Source organism: Schistocerca serialis, chromosome 2, assembly GCF_023864345.2.
Source record: "Schistocerca serialis cubense isolate TAMUIC-IGC-003099 chromosome 2, iqSchSeri2.2, whole genome shotgun sequence".
Lineage (NCBI taxonomy): Eukaryota > Metazoa > Arthropoda > Insecta > Orthoptera > Acrididae > Schistocerca > Schistocerca serialis.
Genome location: NC_064639.1, coordinates 921170932 through 921195615, shown reverse-complemented (window position 1 = coordinate 921195615; position 24684 = coordinate 921170932). Strand labels below are relative to the sequence as shown.

Here is a 24684-nt window from a genome sequence, read left to right as displayed (position 1 = left end):
CACTAATGACATAATTTTCAAGTTTGTAAATAATCAATTCATGGCTTACATAATCAAACAACTTTGTGAGGTCACAGAAAATTCCTGCCACCTTATTTCTCTTGTCTAATGATGTACTTATTTTCTCAATGAAACTGTTCACTGCATCTATAGTGTTTTCCCCTGCTGAAAACCAAATTGAATATATAGAATAAAAGAATATTTTGCAATGAAGTTTTGCATTTTGGCAACAGCAAGTTTTTCAAATATTTTGATATGACTGGGAGAATTGAGAGAGGATGATAATTTCCCATGATCTGTCTTGATCCCTTCTTGAAGAATGGTTTGACTTCAGTATATTTCAGTACCTCTGGGAAACAGTCCTCTTCAAAACATTGATTTATTATTTGAGCAGTTGGATCAATTGGATCATGTCATAAAATACTGACACAGCATTTTGGAATGCATAGTGTTGCCACCAAGTTCATCCCATAGCTCATGAGTCAAGATGAGAAAGACCTTCGCTATGCGATCTGTGAAGAGCTTTTGGATTGCGCATATGGAAACTAGATGAAACTTCCTGGCAGATTAAAACTGTGCTAGACCTTTGCCTTTCGCAGGCTAGAGCTCTACCATCTGAGCTACCCAAGCATGACTCATGCCCCATCCTCACAGCTTTACTTCTGCCAGTATCTCGTCTCCTACCTTCCAAACTTAACAGAAGCTCTTCTGCGAACCTTGCAGAACTAGCACTCCTGGAAGGAAGGATATTGCAAAGACATGGCTTAGCCAAAGCCTGGGGGATGTTTCCAGAATGAGATTTTCACTCTGCAGCTTCTGTGAAGTTTGGAAGGTAGGAGACAAGATAATGGCAGAAGTAAAGCTGTGAGGATGGGGTGTGAGTCATGCTTGGGTAGCTCAGTTGGTAGAGTGCTTGCCTGCGAAAGGCAAAGGTCCCGAGTTTGAGTCTTGGTCTGGCACACAGTTTTAATCTGACAGGAAGTTTCATATCAGCACACACTCCACTGCAGAGTGAAAATCTCATTCTGGAAACTAGATGTTCCTCTAGAGAATCATAACTAGTGATAAGACATGGATCTACATTTATGATGGTGAGACCAAGGCTCAGTCTTGTCAAAGCCATGCCAATAGTTTTCTTTTATTTTGAAGGATTAGTTCATAGTGAATTTGCACCACAGGGACAAACTGTTAGTTGATGGTATGACTGGGACATGTTGTGACACCTGTGAGAAAATATGAGAAGAAAGTGGCTTGAAATGTGGAATTTATTTCCAAAGATGATAACATTACTGAAAGGACTAAGATTTGTAACAGTAGACAAGATAAAAGAAAATTAGCAGATGGCACTTCACACAAGCCACCAAGAAATTTATGAAGACTGCTTCCAGAAATAGAAATGGTGTTGGGACCAATGAGTCAATTGTTGAGGAGAGTATTTAAAAGAAAACCATGCATAATAAACAAAAGGCAAATGTAGAGAAATTTTGTGGACAAAGTTCTGGAATTTTTTGAACAGTTATCGTATAGTCATTCCATTCAGTTTGTTAGTGGTGTTATCCTGTTCTGTGGCTGGTTGACCTGTCTCTCATTGCAGTATATTCCCTACAGCCTTAAGTCTCATGTTGGAATTACTGATTTTTGACATAAAGTGCATATTCCATGATTTTTGTAAAAACCTTTCTTAGTAATTTTGAATAGCTTTTGTAGTGTGCAGCTACTGCAGGATCTCTACTTGTTCGTCTAAACAATATCAACCACTTCCTTTCACAAGATACTTTAATCCCTCTATTGATCCATGTCTTTTACATGGCTGTCTAATGTCTTTTCTGATTAGCACATGTGGGAAACTATTTTCAAATAATGATGTGAATTTATCATGGAATTGATTAAATTTTATGTTAGGATTTGGTTCTTTATAAATTTCATCCCAGATTAGCTCTTGTAAATTATTCTTAAAAGCATTTGTCCTGGATTCATTAATTATTCTAACTAATTTCCATTGAGGAGTATCCATACTGTAAGGCATTATGTTATTTGTCCTAACTATCTGTGCGTTATGATGAGAGAGTGTTTGTTACTGGGTAAACAGGTACTTTCTTACTTTGAGCTTCACAAAAGAGGAAATTATAAATCAGGATGCTATTGTCTTTATCCATCCATCTTGGAAAGTTACTCATTGAGATCAAATTATAGGATCCCAGGAAGGTTTCCAGATCAGTTTTCCTATCAGTATACTCTAGAAAATCTACACTGAAGTCAAAAAGTCTATTAAGTGCTTGTTGATGTCTGACAGATAGCACAATAAGGAATCCAGATTCCTTATAAACATTTCAAAACCTCCCAGTAAGGATCTGTATACTGCTACAATTGGAAATGGAAATGAAGTCCCATGCTTCATGACAGAGAGTAGGGGAACGATGTGGGAAACCCGCACCACCGTACTAGGCAGGTTCCTAATGGAGGAGGTTTGCTGTTGCCTTCCTCCAACCATAATGGGGATGAATGATGATGATGATGATGATGAAGACAAAAAACAACACCCACTCATCTCAGGAAAGGTGAAAATCGTTGACCCTGCCGGGAATCGAACTCGGGACCCCATGCTTGAGAAGCGAGAAGGCTACCATGAGATCACAAGCTGCGGACACAGTTACAATTAAAAGTGAACTATTTTTCAGTTTTAATTCACAAGCACAAACTTCTAAGTGATGATCACTACAAAATCTATTTGTCTCTATGCTTTTGAACTTGTGTTCTGTCTTAATAAACGTAACAACTCTTCCTCTTTCCATATTAGTTCGGCATGGGTAAGCTGCTAGAGTGCAATCTTTTCTATGCACCTTATCTAATCCTGCAGTTATGTGGTGCTCCGATAGGCATAGGATGACCATCTTTTCAGAGCTCTCTTAATTTTCCAAACAGACAAGAAGCTCTTCTACCTTACTAATCTGTTCTCTCCGCAAGTCCCCAATTATTCATTAGATGTTTGCATCTTCCCATGCTTGTTCTAAGGCGATTTAAGACAACCCAGAGCTTCTGAGGGAGATCAGAACCATTTATCTTCTTGCTGGGGTCATCGATATGCTTTTGGTTCTTGTGTGTCCCGTTGCGCCATGATTCCCCCCAGGCTAGCTTTGGGTCGAAGTCCTGTAATTCCCTGCCAATCTTCCAAAAGGGGGACCTAGATTTTAGCCTGTTGATGGGTGATAAGTCTTGGTGTATCACCCATCAACAGGCTAAAATCTAGGTCCCCCTTTTGGAAGACTGGCAGGGAATTACAGGACTTCGACCCAAAGCTAGCCTGGGGGGAATCATGGCGCAAAGGGACACACAAGAACCAAAAGCTTATTGATGACCCAAGCAAGAAGATAACTGGTTCTGATCTCCCTCGGAAGCTGTGGGTTGCCTTAAATTGCCTTAGAACAAGTGTGGGAAGATGCAAACATCTAATGAATAAGTGGGGACTTGCGGAGAGTCCCGTATGTGAATGTGGTGAAATCCAGACAATGGACCACCTACTGGTGTGTGAAGTGGTAGGATATAGTGGTGAACTGAAGGACATACATTACATGCCTGACCTAGCCATAGATTGGCTCAAAACTATAAGTAGCATTGTGTAGTGTTGTAATATCCTGGTGGATTGTAATGACACTGTAATATTTGCTTTGTATATGCTGAACAAATAAATAAAATAAATTGATGAAATAAGCTGACCTTACTTTTCTGTACATTATTCAGAATTTTGTGTGGCTCTTCTGTTAGTTTGACTTATTTCAAAACAGGGAGCCTGAATCCCGATTCTAACCTTAACCTCTCTGACATCAGTAAACACAGGGATCTTGCTTCATGCGATGGTATCCCCCCTCCAATATATTACCTGCAAGAAGCTTGTCCAACCTACCTTTCTCTCTCCTATTCAGGTGTAGGCCATGTCTAGTATATCCCCATCTCCCAGTTCATTCGAATACATTTTCAGCTGTTGAGATTTAAACCTCGAGCAGGTGTGCTTTTTTTTTATAACACAAGCGAGTGTGCAGCTCACTTTATACACATGTAAAGAATAATTGTCCTTATGCTACCAAGGTAAACATGTATGAGAAGAATCACAATTTAATCTCAGTTTAAGTAAACAAAGATAAAATAAACTTACATTATATGAGTAAAATCACTGTTAAGTTAAACAATAATAAAATAAACGTTTCACTATATCTGTCTATTGTCACATACAAATGTTAACCCACAGTAATTACTCTCTCAAAGCGTAAAAAACCACGGCCACATCAGAACTTTTGTATGGATACTAGTAGATAACTGCCTCATTGTGGAATTGTGCTGTTAGCTCAGAATCTGGGGCATTTCCTTGCATGGATCGTAAAATTTTTTTCACCTGTATTGTTGTTATTTTATATTACTCCTGCTCATTTGGACATATGACAACACAACCTATTACTGTGTTAGCTGAAACTATAGAAGTTATAGGTACAGGCTTACAAATGCAAAACAACAATGGAATGGTGCAAAACAATGTTATTTTTGGATGGTGCACCTTATACTGGGGTGCACCTGCTCAAGTGTTAATGGCACCTCCATATCTCTCAGTTGTTGGATGACACAAAACCAGAGAAAGAGTTTAAATGAGGAAAATTCTAGTTCTATTACTGAATTGTCGGTATTAGATTAAGGAACTTTTTCTCATTTGAAAATTCATCTTTAAAGCCTATTATATTTTATTTTCAGAATTATTAGACTGCAAGACAGTGTAGTGGCTTCCATAACTCTGCTACCTATAGAAGCAAATGAGTCACATTCTTTGGGTTGCTGTCCTCATACTGAATGCAGATCAGGTGACAAGTCTAAGCTGTGAGTAAATTGTTAATGATGTAATTTAGTTTTGGTTTATTCTTCAGTAGACAGCAAATGTTAAATTCATGTAATTAAAATACATGAATGACACTTGATTTTCTCTTGAAACCCAATAATAAAAGTATGTATTTATTTATTTATTAGCACTTAACATTAGCAAAATGCACATCACGTTTTTATCCTTCATATTATATACAAAAAATATTTACACATGTCCAGAAGAAAATGTTATGCAGGGTAAATTTTCTTAGGACATCATTTGTGAAGTCTTGTTTGGCTTTCCCTTGGCAGAATCCTTCATGAAAGCCAAACAGTGAGACAGTTAACTAGTTCATCTTAGAAAAGTGAGTCAACATCTGTCACAGGCATTTTCTCAAAAATTTTGAAAAATACTGTAAAACATTAAATGGGTCTGTAATTAAAACTCCATAACGCATCTTTCACAGTGCAGCAGAGTGTTTTGTTTTGAAACTTTCTGGCAGACTAAAACTGTGTACCAAATTGCAAAACAAATCCAGAACTACTAGAGATGGTTTGCTTATCTCCAGTTTTATGGGTATATGTGCTATTACAGCATATTTTAATCTGTCAAGAAATATACCCTGAAAATTTATTGACAACAGAGAATCCTAGAAAGTCACCATATGATTTTAATACTGAAAGGAAAATTAACATTGTCAGAATAATGATGCACACGCCACATCATCTACTCATTAGCACATTATCATTTATTACCTTGTTACTTCACAACAACAAACAATCCTACAAAGACCCTAGCCTCCACACAATATAAATTCAAACAAAAGTAAAACTACATGGAATGATATTTTATAGTAACAAAGTTTCATAAGTGTAAAATTAAGTATGAATGTTCTGCATTCTTTTGAGATTTAACTTAGGCCAGAAAGTTAGATGTTGTGCTATTGGCATTTGGCATTATAAGTTAGTACGTAGGCATGAATCATTAAATGATTTTTATTGAAAACCTGGGCTTGTTAGAAAAGGTTAAAATATCTGTATGGTAATTAGAAATGTTCAAAAAGAATATCGTTCCACTTAACATATCTGCAAACATATATGGGCTTATATTTAAGAGGGGCAGACATTGAAAGAATCAGCTTTACGAAATTAAAAAAAAAATGATGTGAAATAAGGAAAAAACAGTAATTAAAATAAAGACAGCCTGAACAAGAGTGCAGATCTTGGCAAATCTGTGAAATTAAAATCTGCTGCTGGCTAACATTCAGTATCATGTTGTTCCATGCTATGGACTGAAACATGCTTTGATCCTCATTGAGAGGTTGTCCACAAGGTTTTCAAGACATCATTACTCAAGTAGTTCCACTCCCACTCTTTGACAATGGCAGTTGTGAGATTAGTCAGTGTGCAAAGCAGGTACCTGTGACGACACATTGCAAGTTTCAGCTGTCCCCAAACATATTCAACAGTTAAAAGCTAAACAAACACCCAACAAAGCCATAAATTACACCCAGCCTTATGGAAAACACCACTTCTATCAAAGACTAGTCAACCTTACTGACACTGTTTTGCATACAGAAGAAATACAACAACTCAAAAAAGGTCTGAAACACATCACCACAGAGATTGGTAAAAAATACATAGAAAAGCTCATAGTTGAATCAGAATGCATTCTCACACAGGAAAACAGAAACAAAACAAGTGAGGTAAACATTGGTCTGATGGTCTGATGGTCTGATGAGAGCTATTCAGTAATGAAATCAAAAACATAATAGCACAGATGAAAGAAAATAGGGGGAACTGAAACAATACAGATTCCATAACACTGACAAAACTGAGAAAGAGACTACAGAAACATGACACCATCATCACTAAGGCATCTACATCTACATCTACATCTACATACATACTCCGCAATCCACCATACAGTGCATGGCGGAGGGTACCTCATACTACAACTAGCATCTTCTCTCCCTGTTCCACTCCCAAGCAGAACAAGGGAAAAATGACTGCCTTATGCCTCTGTACAAGCCCGAATCTCTCTTATCTTATCTTTGCGGTCTTTCCATGAAATGTAAGTTGGTGGCAGTAAAATTGTACTGCAGTCAGCCTCAAATGCTGGTTCTCTAAATTTCCTCAGTAGCGATTCATGAAAAGAATGCCTCCTTTTCTCTAGAGACTCCCACCCGAGCTCCTGAAGCATTTCCATAACACTCGCATGATGATCAAACCTACCAGTAACAAATCTAGCAGCCCGCCTCTGAATTGCTTCTATGTCCTCCCTCAATCTGACCTGATACGGATCCCAAATGCTTAAGCAGTACTCAAGAATAGGTCATATTAGTGTTTTATAAGCGGTCTCCTTTACAGATGAACCACATCTTCCCAAAATTCTACCAACAAACCAAAGACGACTATCCACCTTCCCCACAACTGCCATTACATGCTTGTCCCATTTCATATTGCTCTGCAATGTTACATCCAAATATTTAATCGATGTGACTGTGTCAAGTGCTACACTACTAATGGAATATTCAAACATTACAGGATTCCTTTTCCTATTCATCTGCACTAATTTACATTTATCTATATTTAGAGTTAGCTGCCATTCTTTACACCAATCACAAATCCTGTCCAAGTCATCTTGTATCCTCCTACAGTCACTCAATGACGACACCTTCCTGTACACCACAGCATCATCAGGAAACAGCCACACATTGCTATCCACCCTATCCAAAAGATCGTTTATGTAGATAGAAAACAACAGCGGACCTACCACACTTCCCTGGGGCACTCCAGATGATACCCTCACCTCTGATGAACACTCACCATCGAGGACAACATACTGGGTTCTATTACTTAAGAAGTCTTTGAGCCACTCACATACTTTGGGAACCAATCCCGTATGCTCGTACCTTAGTTAGGAGTCTGCAGTGGGGCACTGAGTCAAACGCTTTCCGGAAGTCAAGGAATATGGCATCTGTCTGATACCCTTCATCCATGGTTCGCAAGATATCATGTGAAAAAAGGGCAAGTTGTGTTTCACAGGAGCAATGCTTTCTAAAGCCATGCTGATGCATGGACAGCAACTTCTCTGTCCCAAGGAAATTCATTATATTTGAACTGAGAATATGTTTGAGAATCCTGCAACAAACCGATGGTCTGTAATTTTGAGGATCCATCCTTCTACCCTTCTTATATACAGGCATCACCTGCACTTGTTAAATTTAAAATTTCAGCTTTCGTTTTGCTGTCTTCCGTTGCCAGGCCAGACTGATCAGTGAGTGACTGGATGGAAGCCTTTGACCCACTTACTGATTTTACATAAGACCAGAATTTCCATGGGTTTTCAGCAAGATCTTTTGCTAAGGTATGATGGTGGTAGTGGTTGAATGCTTTGTGCAATGCTCTTTTTACAGCAGCATGAATCTCTACTAACTTTTGCCTGTCCTCATTTACCTGATATTTCTTGTACCATGAGTGCAACTGCCTTTGCTTCCTGAGCATTCTCCAAATTGCGCTGTTAAACCACGGTGGGTCTTTTCCATCCGTAACCCACTTTTTTGGCACATACTTGTCCAATGCATGATTTGAAATGTGTTTAAAATTTGCTCATAATTCTTCCACGTCCATTGTACCGGAAGTAAATGAAGTCAATTCATTTACTAAGTGGGATGCTAACAGCTGATTATCTGCTCTTTCTAGTAAGAATACTCTCCTAGCCTTCTTGACTGACTTTTTAACTTTGGTAACCATAGTTGTAATGACAACATCAGGATCACTAATCCCTGCCTCAACACTGACACCATCGATGAGGTCTGGTCTGTTCATGTCTACCAGATCTAAATAATTTCCATTACGCATTGGCTGTCAATTTAGCTGCTCAAGACAGTTTTCGGATAATGTGTTCAAAAGTAATTCACACGACGGCTTGTCTGTACCACCTGTAATGAATCCATAGACATCCCAGTCTCTACTAGGTAGGTTGAAGTCACCTCCAACTAATATAGCGATACAGAATGTAGACTCCCTTTGAATGATTCTAGAACTGTCACGGTGGAACCTGGTGGCTGGTAATAACACCCCACAATTAACTTTATTTCCCTTAGCCCTGTTAAACGTGTCCAGATAACTTCACAATCACACTCTACTTCGACCTCAGTAGACACAATATTTCTGTCAACTGCAATGAAGACACCACCTCTTATGGTGTCTAATCTGTCTTTCTGATACACTTTCCAACCCTCACTAAATATTTCAGAACTTCCTATCTCAGGGATCAGCCAGGTCTCAGTCCTGAGAATAATTTGCATGCAACATGCTTCCTGGAGGGCAGTAAATTCAGGAACTTTATTCCAAACACTCTGAAAATTTTCTGCTAACATCTTGATAGCTGAAGTGTCTTTACACTAAGCACGTCCTGATTTCCCTGCCTGCATGTTGACTGGTGAGTGTTCATCAGGACACCTCGCACTACTGCCTAGCCTAAAAAAAAAAATGGTTCAAATGGCTCTGAGCACTATGGGACTCAACTGCTGTGGTCATAAGTCCCCTAGAACTTAGAACTACTTAAACCTAACTAACCTAAGGACATCACACACATCCATGCCCGAGGCAGGATTCGAACCTGCGACCACAGCGGTCGTGCGGTTCCAGACTGTAGCGCCTTTAACTGCTCGGCCACTCCGGTCGGCTAGCCTAAAAAACCCCCATGTGCACGCCACAAGTACTCTGCTACCCGAGTAGCCACTTCCTTTGTGTTGTGCACCCCTGACCTATCTAGGGGAGTCCTACAATTCTCCACCCAATAGTGCAAGTCTAGAAATCTGCAGCCAAGACCGTCACAGAGTTGATGAAGCCTCTGGTTGAGACCCTCCACTCAGCTCCAAACCAAAGGACCCCGATCCACTCTGGGAACGATGCTGCAAATAGAGAGCTCTGCTTGCACCCCGCATGCGAGGCCAGCGGTCTTCACCAAATCCACCAGCCACCTGTATGAACTGAGGATCACCTCAGAACCCAAGTGACAGGCATCATTGGTGCCAACGTGAGTAACTACTTGCAGACAACTGCACCCGGTATGCTCGATAGCCGCAGGCAAGGCTGCCTCCACATCTTGCATGAGGCTCCCCGGCAGACACACCGAGTGCACGTTGGATTTCTTTCCAGCCCTGTACGATATTTCCTTAAGGGGCTCCATCAACCACCTAACGTTGGAGCTCCCAATAACCAGCAAGCCTTTGCCCCCATGTGCCTGCTCGGGCGCTGCTGAAGGAGTGGCCACCTGCTCACTGACAGGACAAATGGGCGAGGCCAGAGAGACAGCCTCCACATTGACCCTCCGCCTCAAGTGTCGCGAACGCGTTGCAGTCCGCCACTCACCCTGAGGTGAGGGTGGCCGCAACGAGCCGGGTACACCAGAAGGTGCCTCGGCGGCCGAGTCAGCGGACGCAGCAAATGACACCTGGTGTGCCTCAAGTGATGCGCCAGACCCTCCGCCATCGCTGCATCTCGAGGCAGCAGCCTGAAGGCAGCTGACCGTGGCCAACAGCACACTCAGCTGCTCACGAGCCTCAGCCAATTCCTCCTGCGCCCACACACAGCACGCACACACCCTATCCGTCCTACTGCTAATATCTAACAACTCTGCGAATTTATACTCTACAGCTATCAATAAGCAATATTACTCCTCTGAAATACAAGAATACGCAAGGATTTTATGTAATTAATATGCAAGTGCACAAACACTCGGAAAGAAATTAAGAATCAAACTACAAAACAAATATGAAAGCTAAATATGCGACTCACTACTGCACTGCTGCTGTGGAAACACAGTGGTTCTCTTGGATAAAGAGCAATACATCAGTAATACACAAGAGTTCATCACAAAAAATAAAATTATAAAATTAAAATCAGATACAACTAATAGATTTCAAATGAAGTTGAGAAACACTCTGAAAGACATTGATCATACAATAGAAAACAATGAAAAAGGAAAACTGCTACAAACAAATCCCAGTGCACCTTCCCTTCGATGCCAACCAAAGCTACACAAGAAAGATTTCACCATCAGAGCTATTGTGAATTACAGAAACGCTCTCACATACCCACTTGCAAGATACATGTTGAAAATATTATCAGAAAACTACACATTACAAGAAGACAGGACTATAAGAAACACTACACAATTGATTCAGTACATAAAAGATATACAAGTTCCAAATACAGCCACCTTCCTGTCATTTGATGTAGAGAATATGTATTCCTATAGACCAGTAACTGAAACAATAAACATTGTAGAACAGAACCTTAAAACACACAGAACACTTCCACATGAATATGTCAAAGAAACAGTCGGGCTTCTAGAGCTAATAACAGAACAGAACTATTTTCATTTCAATAATGAATTCTATTTACAAAGTGAATGATTACCAATGGGATCTACAGTGTCTGGAACCATACCAAACATATTTATGGATCACGTAGAACAGATTATATTCAACAAAATAGTGCCAAATAGGTACAACATCCTATATTGGATTATATGTATGGATGACATCTTATGGCTGATAAATAAACCAAACAATAAAATTGACCAGTTACACGCAGACATAAATTCTGTTCATGATATGATATATTTTACAATAGAGAAAGAGCAAAATAGGCAGTTAAATTTCTTGAGCAACACCATAAAGATTCTAAACAACCAACATATATTTGATATATACCGAAAACTGACAACAACAGAAACAAATATACATCAGACATCACAACACCTCAGTTCTCAAAAGCAGGCAACACTTAGATACATGCTCCACAGACTAACACTGTACTGATAGATATAGACAATTACAAAAAAGAAATGAATACTATAATACAAATACCCATGAATAATGCATACAAAGAGAACTTAGCAACAAAGCTGAATGAGAAAATCAAGAAACAGGAAAGAACAAACACAAGAAAATCAAGAAATAGTAAAGAACAAACACGCAACTGTCACCAACACAAGGACAAAATCACACACAAACAAATACACAAAATACAAGAATAGAAACAACGCAAAGTGTGGAAGAAACAGAAAGCAAAACATGGTACACAATGACATACAACCACGGATGAATAAATAAATAAAAATATAAAAAAATGCATACACAGAATATCCAATATTCTTTTTTTTAAAAAAAAACAAAGCATAAAAATAGCACACCAAACCAACAACTCAGTTCAGAAATACTTCCCAAAAACAATAGGAAAAACTGACCCATATCAGGTAGTGAAGGGAGACAAAAATTTAATAGTCATGGGTGACTGGAATTTAAGCATAGGAAAAGGGGGAGAAGGAAACATAGTAGGTGAATATGGATTGGGGCTAAGAAATGAAAGAGGAAGCCGCCCAGTAGAATTTTGTGCAGAGCATAACTTAATCATAGCTAACACTTGGTTTAAGAATCATGAAAGAAGGTTGTATACACGGAAGAACCCTGGAGATACTAAAAGGTATCAGATAGATTATATAAAGGTAAGACAGAGATTTAGGAACCAGGTTTTAAATTGTAAGACATTTCCAGGGGCAGATGTGGACTCTGACCACAATCTATTGGTTATGAACTGTAGATTAAAACTGAAGAAACTGCAAAAAGGTGGGAATTTAAGGAGATGGGACCTGGATAAACTGAAAGAACCAGAGGTTGTACAGAGTTTCAGGGAGAGAATAAGGGAACAACTGAGAGGAATGGGGGAAAGAAATACAGTAGAAGAAGAATGGGTAACTTTGAGGGATGAAATAGTGAAGGCAGCAGAGGATCAAATAGGTAAAAAGATGAGGGCTAGTAGAAACCCTTGGGTAACGGAAGAAATATTGAATTTAATTGATGAAAGGAGAAAATATAAAAATGCAGTAAATGAAGCAGGCAAAAAGGAATACAAACGTCTCAAAAATGATATCGACAGGAAGTGCAAAATGGCTAAGCAGGGATGGCTAGAGGACAAATGTAAGGATGTAGAGGCTTATCTCACTAGGGGTAATATAGATACTGCATACAAGAAAATTAAAGAGACCTTTGGAGAAAAGAGAACCACTTGTATGCATATCAGGAGCTCAGATGGAAACACAGTTCTAAGCAAAGAAGGGAAAGCAGAAAGGTGGAAGGAGTATATAGAGGGTCTATACAAGGGTGATGTACTTGAGGACAATATTATGGAAATGGAAGAGGATGTAGATGAAGATGAAATTGGACATATGATACTGCGTGAAGAGTTTGACAGAGCACTGAAAGACCTGAGTCGAAACAAGGCCCCCGGAGTAGACAACATTCCATTAGAACTACTGACAGCCTTGGGAGAGCCAGTCCTGACAAAACTCTACCATCTGGTGAGCAAGATGTATGAGACAGGCGAAATACCCTCAGACTTCAAGAAGAATATAATAATTCCAATCCCAAAGAAAGCAGGTGTTGACAGATGTGAAAATTACCGAACTATCAGTTTAATAAGTCACAGCTGCAAAATACTAACACGGATTCTTTACAGACAAATGGAAAAACTGGTAAAAGCTGAGCTCGGGGAAGATCAGTTTGGATTCCGTAGAAATATTGGAACACGTGAGGCAATACTGACCTTATGACTTATCTTAGAAGAAAGATTAAGGAAAGGCAAAGCTACATTTCTAGCATTTGTAGACTTAGAAAAAGCTTTTGACAATGTTAACTGGAATACTCTCTTTCAAATTCTAAAGGTGGCAGGGGTAAAATACAGGGAGCAAAAGGCTATTTACAATTTGCACAGATACCAGATGGCAGTTATAAGAGTCGAGGGGCATGAAAGGGAAGTAGTGTCTGGGAAGGGCGTGATATAGGGTTGTAGCCTCTCCCCGATGTTATTCAATCTGTATATTGAGCAAGTAGTAAAGGAAACAAAAGAAAAATTCAGTGTAGGTATTAAAATCCATGGAGAAGGAATAAAAACTTTGAGGTTCGCCGATGACATTGTAAGTCTGTCAGAGGCAGCAAAGGATCTGGAAGAGCAGTTGAATGGAATGGACAGTGTCTTGAAAGGAGGATATAAGATGAATGTCAACAAAAGCAAAACGAGGATAATGGAATGTAGTTGAATTAAGTCAGGTGATGCTGAGGGAATTAGATTGGGAACTGAGACACTTAAAGCAGTAAAGGAGTTTTGCTATTTGGGGAGCAAAATAACTGATGATGGTCGAAGTAGAGAGGATATAAAATGTAGACTGGCAATGTCAAGGAAATTGTTTCTGAAGAAGAGGAATTTGTTAACATCGAGTATTGATTTAAGTGTTAGGAAGTCGTTTCTGAAAGTATTTTTATGGAGTGTAGCCATGTAGGGAAGTGAAACATGGATGATATATAATTTAGACAAGAAGAGAATAGAAGCTTTTAAAATGTGGTGCTACAGAAGAATGCTGAAGATTAGATGGATAGATCACATAACTAATGGGGAGGTATTGACCAGAATTGGGGAGAAGAGGAGTTTGTGGCACAACTTGACAAGAAGAAGGGACCGGTTGGTAGGACATATTCTGAGGCATCAAGGGATCACAAATTTAGCATTGGAGGGCAGTGTGGAGGGTAAAAATCATAGAGGGAGACGGAGAGCTGCATCAAACCACTCTCAGGACTGAAGACCACAACAATAACAACCTAAAGGGCAAATTTATCATGTGAAGATGGTTACATTCTGCCTCCCCCTCCCTGCAAAAGAAATGCATAAACGAAAGTCCACATTAAATTGTTTCTCATCAGGGTACCTAAGAGCCATAATTTGCACGTAGCAGTCATCAGGTTGAGTTGTTGACCATGGGCAGTTACTACAAGGTAGATCTCATGATAGTGGTTGAATGTTCAAATGACATTGCTGTGGTGTACATTTTGATAGGCAACATTATGTGGTGACAACCCTTCTTCCTGCAAAGGAACAATGCTGATATGGTCTAAGGTTGAAATGAGATTTTGGGACATGTTGAAGCTTGGAAGAGTATATGTAAACCATCTCATCCCGTTCACGATTGGAGGCACAGTGAACTCAAACAAACTATACTGAGAATGCATGTTTACCTTTACCATTATCATACAGATGGTTGTGCACAGTGATTTTGTTTGGCCAAAATGAATATTGAAAAACACACACACAGGATGTCCCAAAAAACACTGACTATAATTAGTATGTTTTTGGGAAAGCTCACACCATTGCTGTGTTGTACAACATTTTGATCGTCAACATTTTTTGGTGACAGCCCTCTTCCTGCAAAGTAAGAATGCTCACACAGTCTAAGGTTGAAATGAGAGTTTGGGATATGTTGACACTTAGAAGAGTGTACACAAACCATCTTGTCCTTTTTACAATTGGAGACACAGTGCACTCTACCAAAATGTCCTGAGAATGCATGTTTACCTTTACCTCCATTATGCATATGGCTATGCACAGTAATTTTGTTTGGTCAAAAAGAGCATTGAAAAACACACAGACACACACACACACACACACACAGTATGTCACAAAAAACACTGACTATAATCGTATGTTGTTTTTTGGGAAGGCTCACTAATCGCTTTTCAACAAGGAACCCATATTCAGAAATGCACAGCTTGGACACTGGAGAGTGTCAAAGCCTGAAATATGTGTGTGTTGCACATTATGTCAGTAAACCTAGCTCATCACACTGTCTGCATTACAAATAGGCTGTGTACTGTGTACCTTCTACATCAACATAGGGCCTACATTGGTGGTTCTGAGCCTTATGCACATGAGCCAATATGTGTAGATGTCTTTGAAATATTTCAGTTGCTCTGTGGACTCAAGCAATAAAGTCCTCTGCTGACTAAAGATGTGCCATACACCATACTCTTCATACTACACCATAGAAAATAGCCAAGAGGTGTCAGACCTGGCAACTATGCGGACCATGAAACTGTTCCACCCCTACTAATCCATCAATTGCAATGTTGAAGTGATTCTGTATATTGACATCAAAGTGTGCTGGAGCTCCATATTGCATCTACATTCTATCCAAACATGACAATAGGGCAGGCAAAACATCTCTGATAAATGTGAGATAGATTCATCCTCTTTGTCTGTTTGACAGAAGCTATTACCCAGTGATATGGTCTCCAGTTATCCACATGATAATATTGACCCTGTGTGAATGATTTTGAATCACCTACGCATGCATATTTTTGTCTGCCTGAATATGCATGTTGTACAGTTTTATTTATGCCATCTTTAGTAACATGCCTTCATCTGTGAATAGCACCAAGCTTGAGAATTGTGGCTGGAGTATGCACTGTTGTAAATACCACTGCTCAAACTGTACTCATCAGGGGTAGTCCTCCTCCTGTAATGCCTGGACTTTCTGCAGGTGCTATGGATGGAGCCTGTGCTCATGGACAACACGCCACACAGCATTTTTGTCCGCGTGCAGCACTTGTGCCACATGACGAGTGCTGGTGGCTGGATCCATTTTGAAAATCGTCAGCACATCCCTCTCCAAATGTAGTGTTCGAGCTGAGTCTGCAGGACCCACAACACATTTCAGCACCTAACAAAGGACAAACAATTGACTGTGGATGGTATCAGGCACAAAGTGTTACTACTTTACTGTACAATGGACACACCCCAGACAGAAAATACGCATGTGCAACTTTCCAGCTTCTCTGAGTTGTCTTTTAATGGCCATGAATGAGGAATGATGTGTGGTAAGTCTAATTGGAAAACATTCCACATACAATCTTTCAGCAGCTCTCCAATTTCAATCTGCTTTGCTGTATGCAAGCAACATGTCAGTCATTTCTGCAGCTGTGTACTAGTATGTGTAATATTGCAGTCAAAAACATTACTGTACTGGCAGATCACACAAGGTTCACAGTAGGATGCACATTAGGGCTATATGGAGGAATGTAGCACATGTGCAGGAATGTTATTAAGCTCAGGTCATTATTCATCCACAGTATAGATGACTAAAGAGTTACATCCCACCCTTAAAACTGATCAGTTTAGCTTCCCACACAACATACCAATCTTTTCCGATTTTTTTTCTTTTTTGGACATAATGTGTCTGTGTGTAATACACAAACTAACTAAGCATGTGATCAAGGTGGTACAAAACAAAACAATTTGTGATCAGTGAAAATAGTTAGATGTCTCAACAGGCAGGGTAGTAGATGAGAGGAGAAGTAGTCAGAATGCAAACAGAATGGTAAATGATATTACCTGCTTTCGATACGTAATACACATGGGTTGGACAAAAATATGGAAACAGGTATGTGTAGTCACATTCGAAGTGCATGTTTTCCACATTTATGTCAGTAATAATTTTCATTATGGCCTATTTTATTGTATTAAGCTGTAGACAATCCACCAGTCATATTTATGTTTCTTCCATGTTTTTCTGCAGATCATTGCTGGCCATAAATTTTAGTCGACGGACCTAACAATTTTCTGATTATAGACAGAAATAAAAGAAATTTTTTTCTAAGAATATGGAAACACCATGAGAAATGCGTGTTTGAACATACTTGTAAATGCAGATGCCTGGCAAGCCTGTAGATTGTACTGTCATATCTGACAACGAATGGCACCTGTGCAGTATCTGAAATACATTGCAAATGTCAGTAATTGTCAGAACAGTGTTTAGTGCAGTTGTTAGTGCTTTATGTTGGAGCTAAGTGAGCTCAAACATAGGCAAATTGTTGATACTTATATAGTGGCTTCTTCCATAACCAAGGGAGTCAAAGTGGAAGCATTGTATCGAAGATTTATACTGCATACAGGGAAATTTGGAAAATATCAGCTGCTAAGTAACAATGTGGGTGAAAGTGTGTGTTGAGTAATCATGACAGAATTGCAGAAATGAATGTCTGAATCCTGCACCAAAACAATGTGAATGGAACTCCATAATCTGGGAATCACAGGGTGAGCTGGAATTCCAAAACCATTCATCAGTGATGCAAATGCCCATGGCAGAGCCATAAAACTTGGCACTGTGGAACAATGGAACAAATTCATTTGGTTGGATAATTCTTGTTTCTCACTGTTTCCAACTAGCAGCCTAGTTTGCGTCCAAGTATGAAATGTGGCAGGGGATCAGCTATGATGGTATCCCATGAGCCCCATGGTTACTCTGAAACGTGGCATTACTGCCAAGGTTCCCCAATGATGATGCTGTGTTCCAAGACAACCAGACCCCTGTTTCCACAGCTTGTATCATCCAGGACTGGTTTTGTGAGCACAAGGATGAATTTCCACATCTCCCTTGGCCATCATAGTCACTGTATCTCAACATCCTTTGTAGTCTACTTTGGAGTGAAGGGTGCGTGATGGCTATCCACCTCCATCATCATTGTCACCTGAACTTGGCATCATTTTGCAAAAAGAATGGTATAAAATTGCCTTGAAAATCATACAGTACCTGACTGTATACATTTCATTTTATTTTATTTTATTTATTTATTTGGTCCTGTTGATTACATATTATACAGCCAGTGTACAAGTAATATAGGACAAGTCAATTGATGCAATTACAGTAGTACATTAACATTTATACATCACATTGCACAGACATTGGTTTATTTTACAAGAACAATTACTTGCATGCAGTATTAAAGCCTGCATTATGCCAAAAACAGTTTAAGTGATTGTTTAAAATAGTAGAGTAAGTGACAGTGCATTTTTTATGCTACTGACATATATAAGGAAGTAAATTTTCTTTGTGGTCATGGTTTGAATGAATACAAGTTTTAACTGCATTCCTTAAGAAGAGGTTTAAGTGAAAGCTCAAGAGAGTGGGATACATGGGAGTTCACATTTTCTCATAATGAAACAGATAAATTTACATTTTATCACCACAATTTCAGTTAAACTACAAGTAACAGCACCACACTTTTTCTTTAAGGGAGTGCTTTTCTTAGGCAGTTTCCCCCAGTATTGTACATCATAACTCTAAGTATTCATTCATTTTATAGAAAGTTTGTTCAATGTGAAATAATTTTAGCTTCCTTTTGAAAACCTGTACATTATTTATTTCCTTTTTTATATTGATGGGGAGCTTATTGAAGACCTTAATACCTGACTCAGTAACTCCCCTATGTACTTTAGTGAGAGATGCAGAGCCTTGATGAAAATTTTTCACCTGTCTTGAGTCATGGTTGTGGATGTCACAATTTTTCTGAAACAGTTCCCTGTTGTTGGCTACAAATAACATCAGTGAGTATATATACTGACCTGTGATGGTAAGTATCCTGAGAGATTTGAAGAGTCCTCTGCAGGATGTCCCATTAGGGACCCCACATATTAGCCTCACTGCTCATTTTTGTATTCTGAAGACTTTTTCAACACCTGCAGCATTTCCCCAGAAGATTATGCCATAGGAGAGAACAGAATGGAAATATGCACAGTGTGACAACAACATTATTTCTCAAGATGACTGGAATCTGTTTTGAATGTAAACATGTCTCTTATACTATTTTAGACACAGTAATATGATGTGTTTTTGGTGTTTCCATATTTTTGTCCAAACCCTGTAGCTGTGCAAGAGTAGTGTCAAAATTTATGTACAGTATATATATTATTTCCATAGTTATATACTGAGCAGTTTGATCTTTTAAAATCTTATTTCTTAATTAGTTGTGAGAGGAGAAAAGAAACATGACAATGGTGCAGTACAATGCACAAAGCCATACAAATAAAGAGACATAACTACACCCCCCACTGCCTTTCCAACAAGTTGGACCCTCTTATCTTGGCTTCCTAGTGACCTGCTCCCTCAGAAACTCATACAATTCCTGAAGAAAAAACCTATTTTTCTCATAAATATGTTACAGTCATTATTTATTTTTATACAGGGTGTTACAAAAAGGTACGGCCGAACTTTCAGGAAACATTCCTCACACACAAAGAAAGAAAATATATTATGTGGACATGTGTCCGGAAACGCTTACTTTCCATGTTAGAGCCCATTTTATTACTTCTCTTCAAATCACATTAATCATGGAATGGAAACACACAGCAACAGAACGTACCAGTGTGACTTCAAACACTTTGTTACAGGAAATGTTCAAAATGTCCTCCGTTAGTGAGGATACATGCATCCACCCTCCATCGCGCGTCTGCAGCTTGTGGTCGTGCGGTAGCGTTCTCGCTTCCCGCGCCCGGGTTCCCGGGTTCGATTCCCGGCGGGGTCAGGGATTTTCTATGCCTCGTGATGACTGGGTGTTGTATGATGTCCTTAGGTTAATTAGGTTTAAGTAGTTCTAAGTTCTAGGGGACTGATGACCATAGATGTTAAGTCCCATAGTGCTCAGAGCCACCCTCCGTCACATGGAATCCCTGATGCGCTGATGCAGCCCTGGAGAATGGCGTATTGTATCACAGCCGTCCACAATACAAGCATGAAGAGTCTCCACATTTGGTATTGGGGTTGTGTAGACAACAGCTTTCAAATGCCCCCATAAATGAAAGTCAAGAGGGTTGAGGTCAGGAGAGTGTGGAGGCCATGGAATTGGTCCGCATCTACCAATCCATCGGTCACCGAATCTGTTGTTGAGAAGCGTACGAACACTTCGACTGAAATGTGTAGGAGCTCCATCGTGCCTGAACCACATGTTCTTGTAAAGGCACATGTTCTAGCAGCACAGGTAGAATATCCCATATGAAATCATGATAACATGCTCCACTGAGCATAGGTGGAAGAACATGGGGCCAATCAAGACATCACCAACAATGCCTGCCCAAACGTTCACAGAAAATCTGTGTTGATGACATGATTGCACAATTGCGTGTGGATTCTCGTCAGCCAACACATGTTGATTGTGAAAATTTACAATTTGATCACGTTGGAATGAAACCTCATCCGTAAAGAGAACATTTGCACTGAAATGAGGATTGACACATTGTTGGATGAACCATTCACAGAAGTGTACCCGTGGATGCCAATTAGCTACTGATAGTGCGTGCACACGCTGTACATGGTATGGAAACAACTGGTTCTCCTGTAGCACTCTCCATACAGTGACGTGGTTAAAGTTACCTTGTACAGCAGCAACTTCTCTGACACTGACATTAGGGTTATCGTAAACTGCACAAAGAATTGCCTTGGCCATTGCAGGTGTCCTCGTCATTCTAGGTCTTCCCCAGTCATGAGTCATAGGCTGGAATGTTCCGTGCTCCCTAAGACGCCGATCAATTGCTTCGAACATCTTCCGTCGGGACACCTTCGTTCTGGAAATCTGTCTTGATACAAACGTACCGCGCCACGGCTATTGCCCCGTGCTAATCCGTACATCAAATGGGCATCTGACAACTCTGCATTTGTAGACATTGCACTGACTGCAAAACCACGTTCGTGATGAACACTAACCTGTTGATGCTACGTACTGATGTGCTTGATGTTAGTACTGTAGAGCAATGAATCGCATGTCAACACAAGCACCGAAGTCAACATTACCTTCCTTCAATTGGTCCAACTGGTGGTGAATCGAGGAAGTACAGTACATACTGACGAAACTAAAATGAGCTCTAACGTGGAAATTAAGCGTTTCCAGACACATGTCCACATAACATCTTTTCTTTATTTGTGTGTGAGGAATGTTTCTTGAAAGTTTGGCTGTACCTGTATTATTTTGATTGAGAGCTGTGCTTAGTGAAGGTAAGTGTTGTCTCTCAATGAGTTTAATTTACTACATTCAAAATTGTTAGTTAAGAGTGTGTGATATGTGTAAGAACTTTACATCAATTACAATTTAAGTCATTTTCTTCAGCCAAACACAGCAAAAGATCTTAAATCTTTTGCAAAAGCCACTGAATTTTGTATTGGCACGGTAAGTGTTTAAAATAAATACTTACAAATATTTGCAGTGTGTATGAACTATATCAAATTAGTTGTTAATCAGAGAAAAATTGTTAATTTTTATATGCATATTCACATATTACAATAATTCAGTTTAAATGTAAAACATTTCTTGCAGTCTTTTCAGCGGAGAGCCCCAGTTCACGATATTGTGTGAACATAATACCACCTACAGATTGGCAGAGTGCTTTTAACTTGTGCAAGGAACGTGGATCAGACAAAAGCATTCTTCAGATATTAAATGACTTAGACACTGAAAAGTTTTACAGTACATTACATCTCTACAATATATATGCATTTTGGGGAGATGTGAGAAAAATTTCAAATTCTACAGCTGGTGACGTGAAGGAAAGATTGAGGTAAATATATATGTTCCATACGTTATGAGAAAAAAATCATATGTACAAATAAAAAAAAGTAAGCTACAGAACTCATTCTTGGTAGAAATTATGAACAAGGAAGTGAAGCAAATAAAGAATAAGTAATAAAGAAATGGCTCATTTTGCAATAGCTAACTGTAATGCAAGCAAGCATATATCAGAATGATGAATGAAACCCAACAGAAAGTTCCATCAAGCCCATCACACTGACATACTATCCTAGTTTCAAAGAACTCTCATACTTAAATTATGTGTTTTTGCCTCATTCTCTCAACTCTATCTATCTATCTATCCATCTATCTATTCCTCTATGTATCTAACTCTTTGATCCTGAAATCGTGGTGACTTTTTTTATTTAATGCCCTGAACAGTCTCATTATCTTCATTCATTTGTTGCATTTAACTCTATTTTGCCTTCATTTTCTTCACTGTTTTTCTGATAACTCATTTTATCTTATGTATTCCTCTTCCAGTTCCATTGACCACTGACCTGTCTTTAAATCTTAAGAGTTGTACAATTTATTTTACTTAAATGGAAAGTAGTAGAAGTATTTTGGTTTCTGATTTCCTGGATATTGTCTATTTTGCTCTAGTTTGCATAGAAATGTGGAGGTATGGATGTAAATGAACTTCCTCCATGACCTGCACCATTACCTGAATTCCTTCAGTTCACTTGTCTTATGAACCTGTATATGGCAGCAGAGGCTGCCAAGGTACTCTTGTCTGCCAGACTCCATAGAGATTGTACGCAGCCCAAAGTTAAGTGCTTCTGAATCAGAGCCTGGGATTCGCTAGCTGTTCATGTACAAGCAGAGATCTGTAGACCCCTATCAATATGATCATTTGGAAACCAGTCATTTTGTCCTTTGTATAATACATTTAACCCTCATTATAGCAGACTTTGATATATCGGCTGGTTATAATTAAACTGACAGTGTTCCAAGTGTTGCAGTGTGGGCTGCATACGTCACAGGATACTGAAACACCATAGGTATGTTCATTAATCCCTGCTGAAAAAATAATAGTTCCATTTTCTGCCACCATGTGAAAATATGGCACTGTAAGCGGAGAGAATGTGAAATGTTTCTGTTTTGATGTCAATATGCTGTTTGTCACTTGGCGATGTGTGTTGATTTCTTTTGTGAAGTGACTGCTAGTGTAGAGGGAAGAAGGTTGAAGTTTTCCATATCAGGCACAATGGCTGTGGAGAAGAAAGATCATGCAGTGCTGGGAAAATTATTTTATCAGAACAGCAGCAATAGCAGCACTGCATTGCGTGAATATCGGCAACAGAAACAGCTGCATAGAGGCTCCTTATCAATAAATGAGTTAAAGAATACAATCAAGAAATTGAAGGAACAGGTGAATTAGGTGGTGCAGCAGGGAGAGGGAGGCAGCCCATTCCCATGGCAGTTGTTGGTGAAGTTGCTATAGCTATACCCAATTGTGCAGCACATGCCTCAAATTCTGAAAACAGTGCACAAGCTGTGTCTTGGGAGTTGCTTCTCTCCTGATCAACAGTTTGAAAAATTTTGCAGCATGTTTTACACTGGTATCCCTACAAGATTCAGAATGCACACCAAATGAAGCCCCAAGATAGGCTACAACACCATGAGTTTACCTTTCATTTATTGGCATAATGGAAATGGATGACATATGGCGGGGGAATATTCTTTGGACGGATGAGGCACATTTTACTCTGCACAGTACCATTAATCCAAAGAACTGTTGGATTAGGGGTTCTACTCTGCCACATGTTATGCAGGAACATCCACTGCACTCAGCTTATGTGACTGTGTTGTGTGGTTTCGCAAGGTTCTTCATTCTCACTCCATTTTCTTTAAGAAGATGACATGTCACAGGCCTGTCAGGTGTAAAGTGACATCTACACATTATGAAGACTTCCTGGTGCAACATGTGATTCCAGCTTTAGATGAATGCACTTGTGTCCACACTATTATTTTAATGCAAGATGGGGTGACACCAGATGTTGCTTGACAAGTGGAAGATTTGCTTCGAGAAATCTTTGATAATGACCACATCATCTCTAAGCAGTTTCAAGATGTGTAGCCTTCCACATCTTCCGACCTGAATCTGTTTAGCTTCTGGTTGTGGGATTAGTTGACAGATCATGTCTATCATGGTTGTATTCAAACTCTTCCTGATCTGAAGAATAGCATATGATGTCATATAACTCTGATTACACTGCATATGCTGTGAGCAGTTGTCAACCATGGCATGTTATGGATGTAGCATTTTGCTGACTCAGAAGACCACACTGAACACATATTGTAACTTGTGATGATATCCTAATAAACATGTTAGAACCACCATTATCATGTGTTTGATTGTTCATCCTCTTTTCCTGCACCCAAACCACATTCTGACTGCTTACAGTACCATATATTGACCTGATGGCAGAAAGTGGAGTGTTATTTTATCAGCATCCTTTATGAGCACACCAGTTGGTGAACACACCTATGACATTTCATCATCATGTGATGTATACAACCTGTACCGCAGCACTCGGAACACCATCAGTTAAAATATAACCATCTGGTACCACACTATCTGCATTGTGCGTTGGTGAGCAGC

General features: G+C 39.4%; 1 protein-coding gene across 1 annotated transcript in view; it reads left to right on the top strand.

Moving 5' to 3' along the window:
• LOC126458294 (adhesion G-protein coupled receptor G4-like) overlaps nt 1-24684 on the top strand; it is a 195281-nt gene that overhangs the window by 16780 nt on the left and 153817 nt on the right. The window contains exons 2-3 of the mRNA XM_050095234.1: nt 4738-4860; nt 21828-22068. Of these exons, the coding sequence (XP_049951191.1) occupies nt 4797-4860; nt 21828-22068 (305 nt within the window). The 5' untranslated portion in view covers nt 4738-4796. The remainder of the gene's footprint in view (nt 1-4737; nt 4861-21827; nt 22069-24684) is intronic.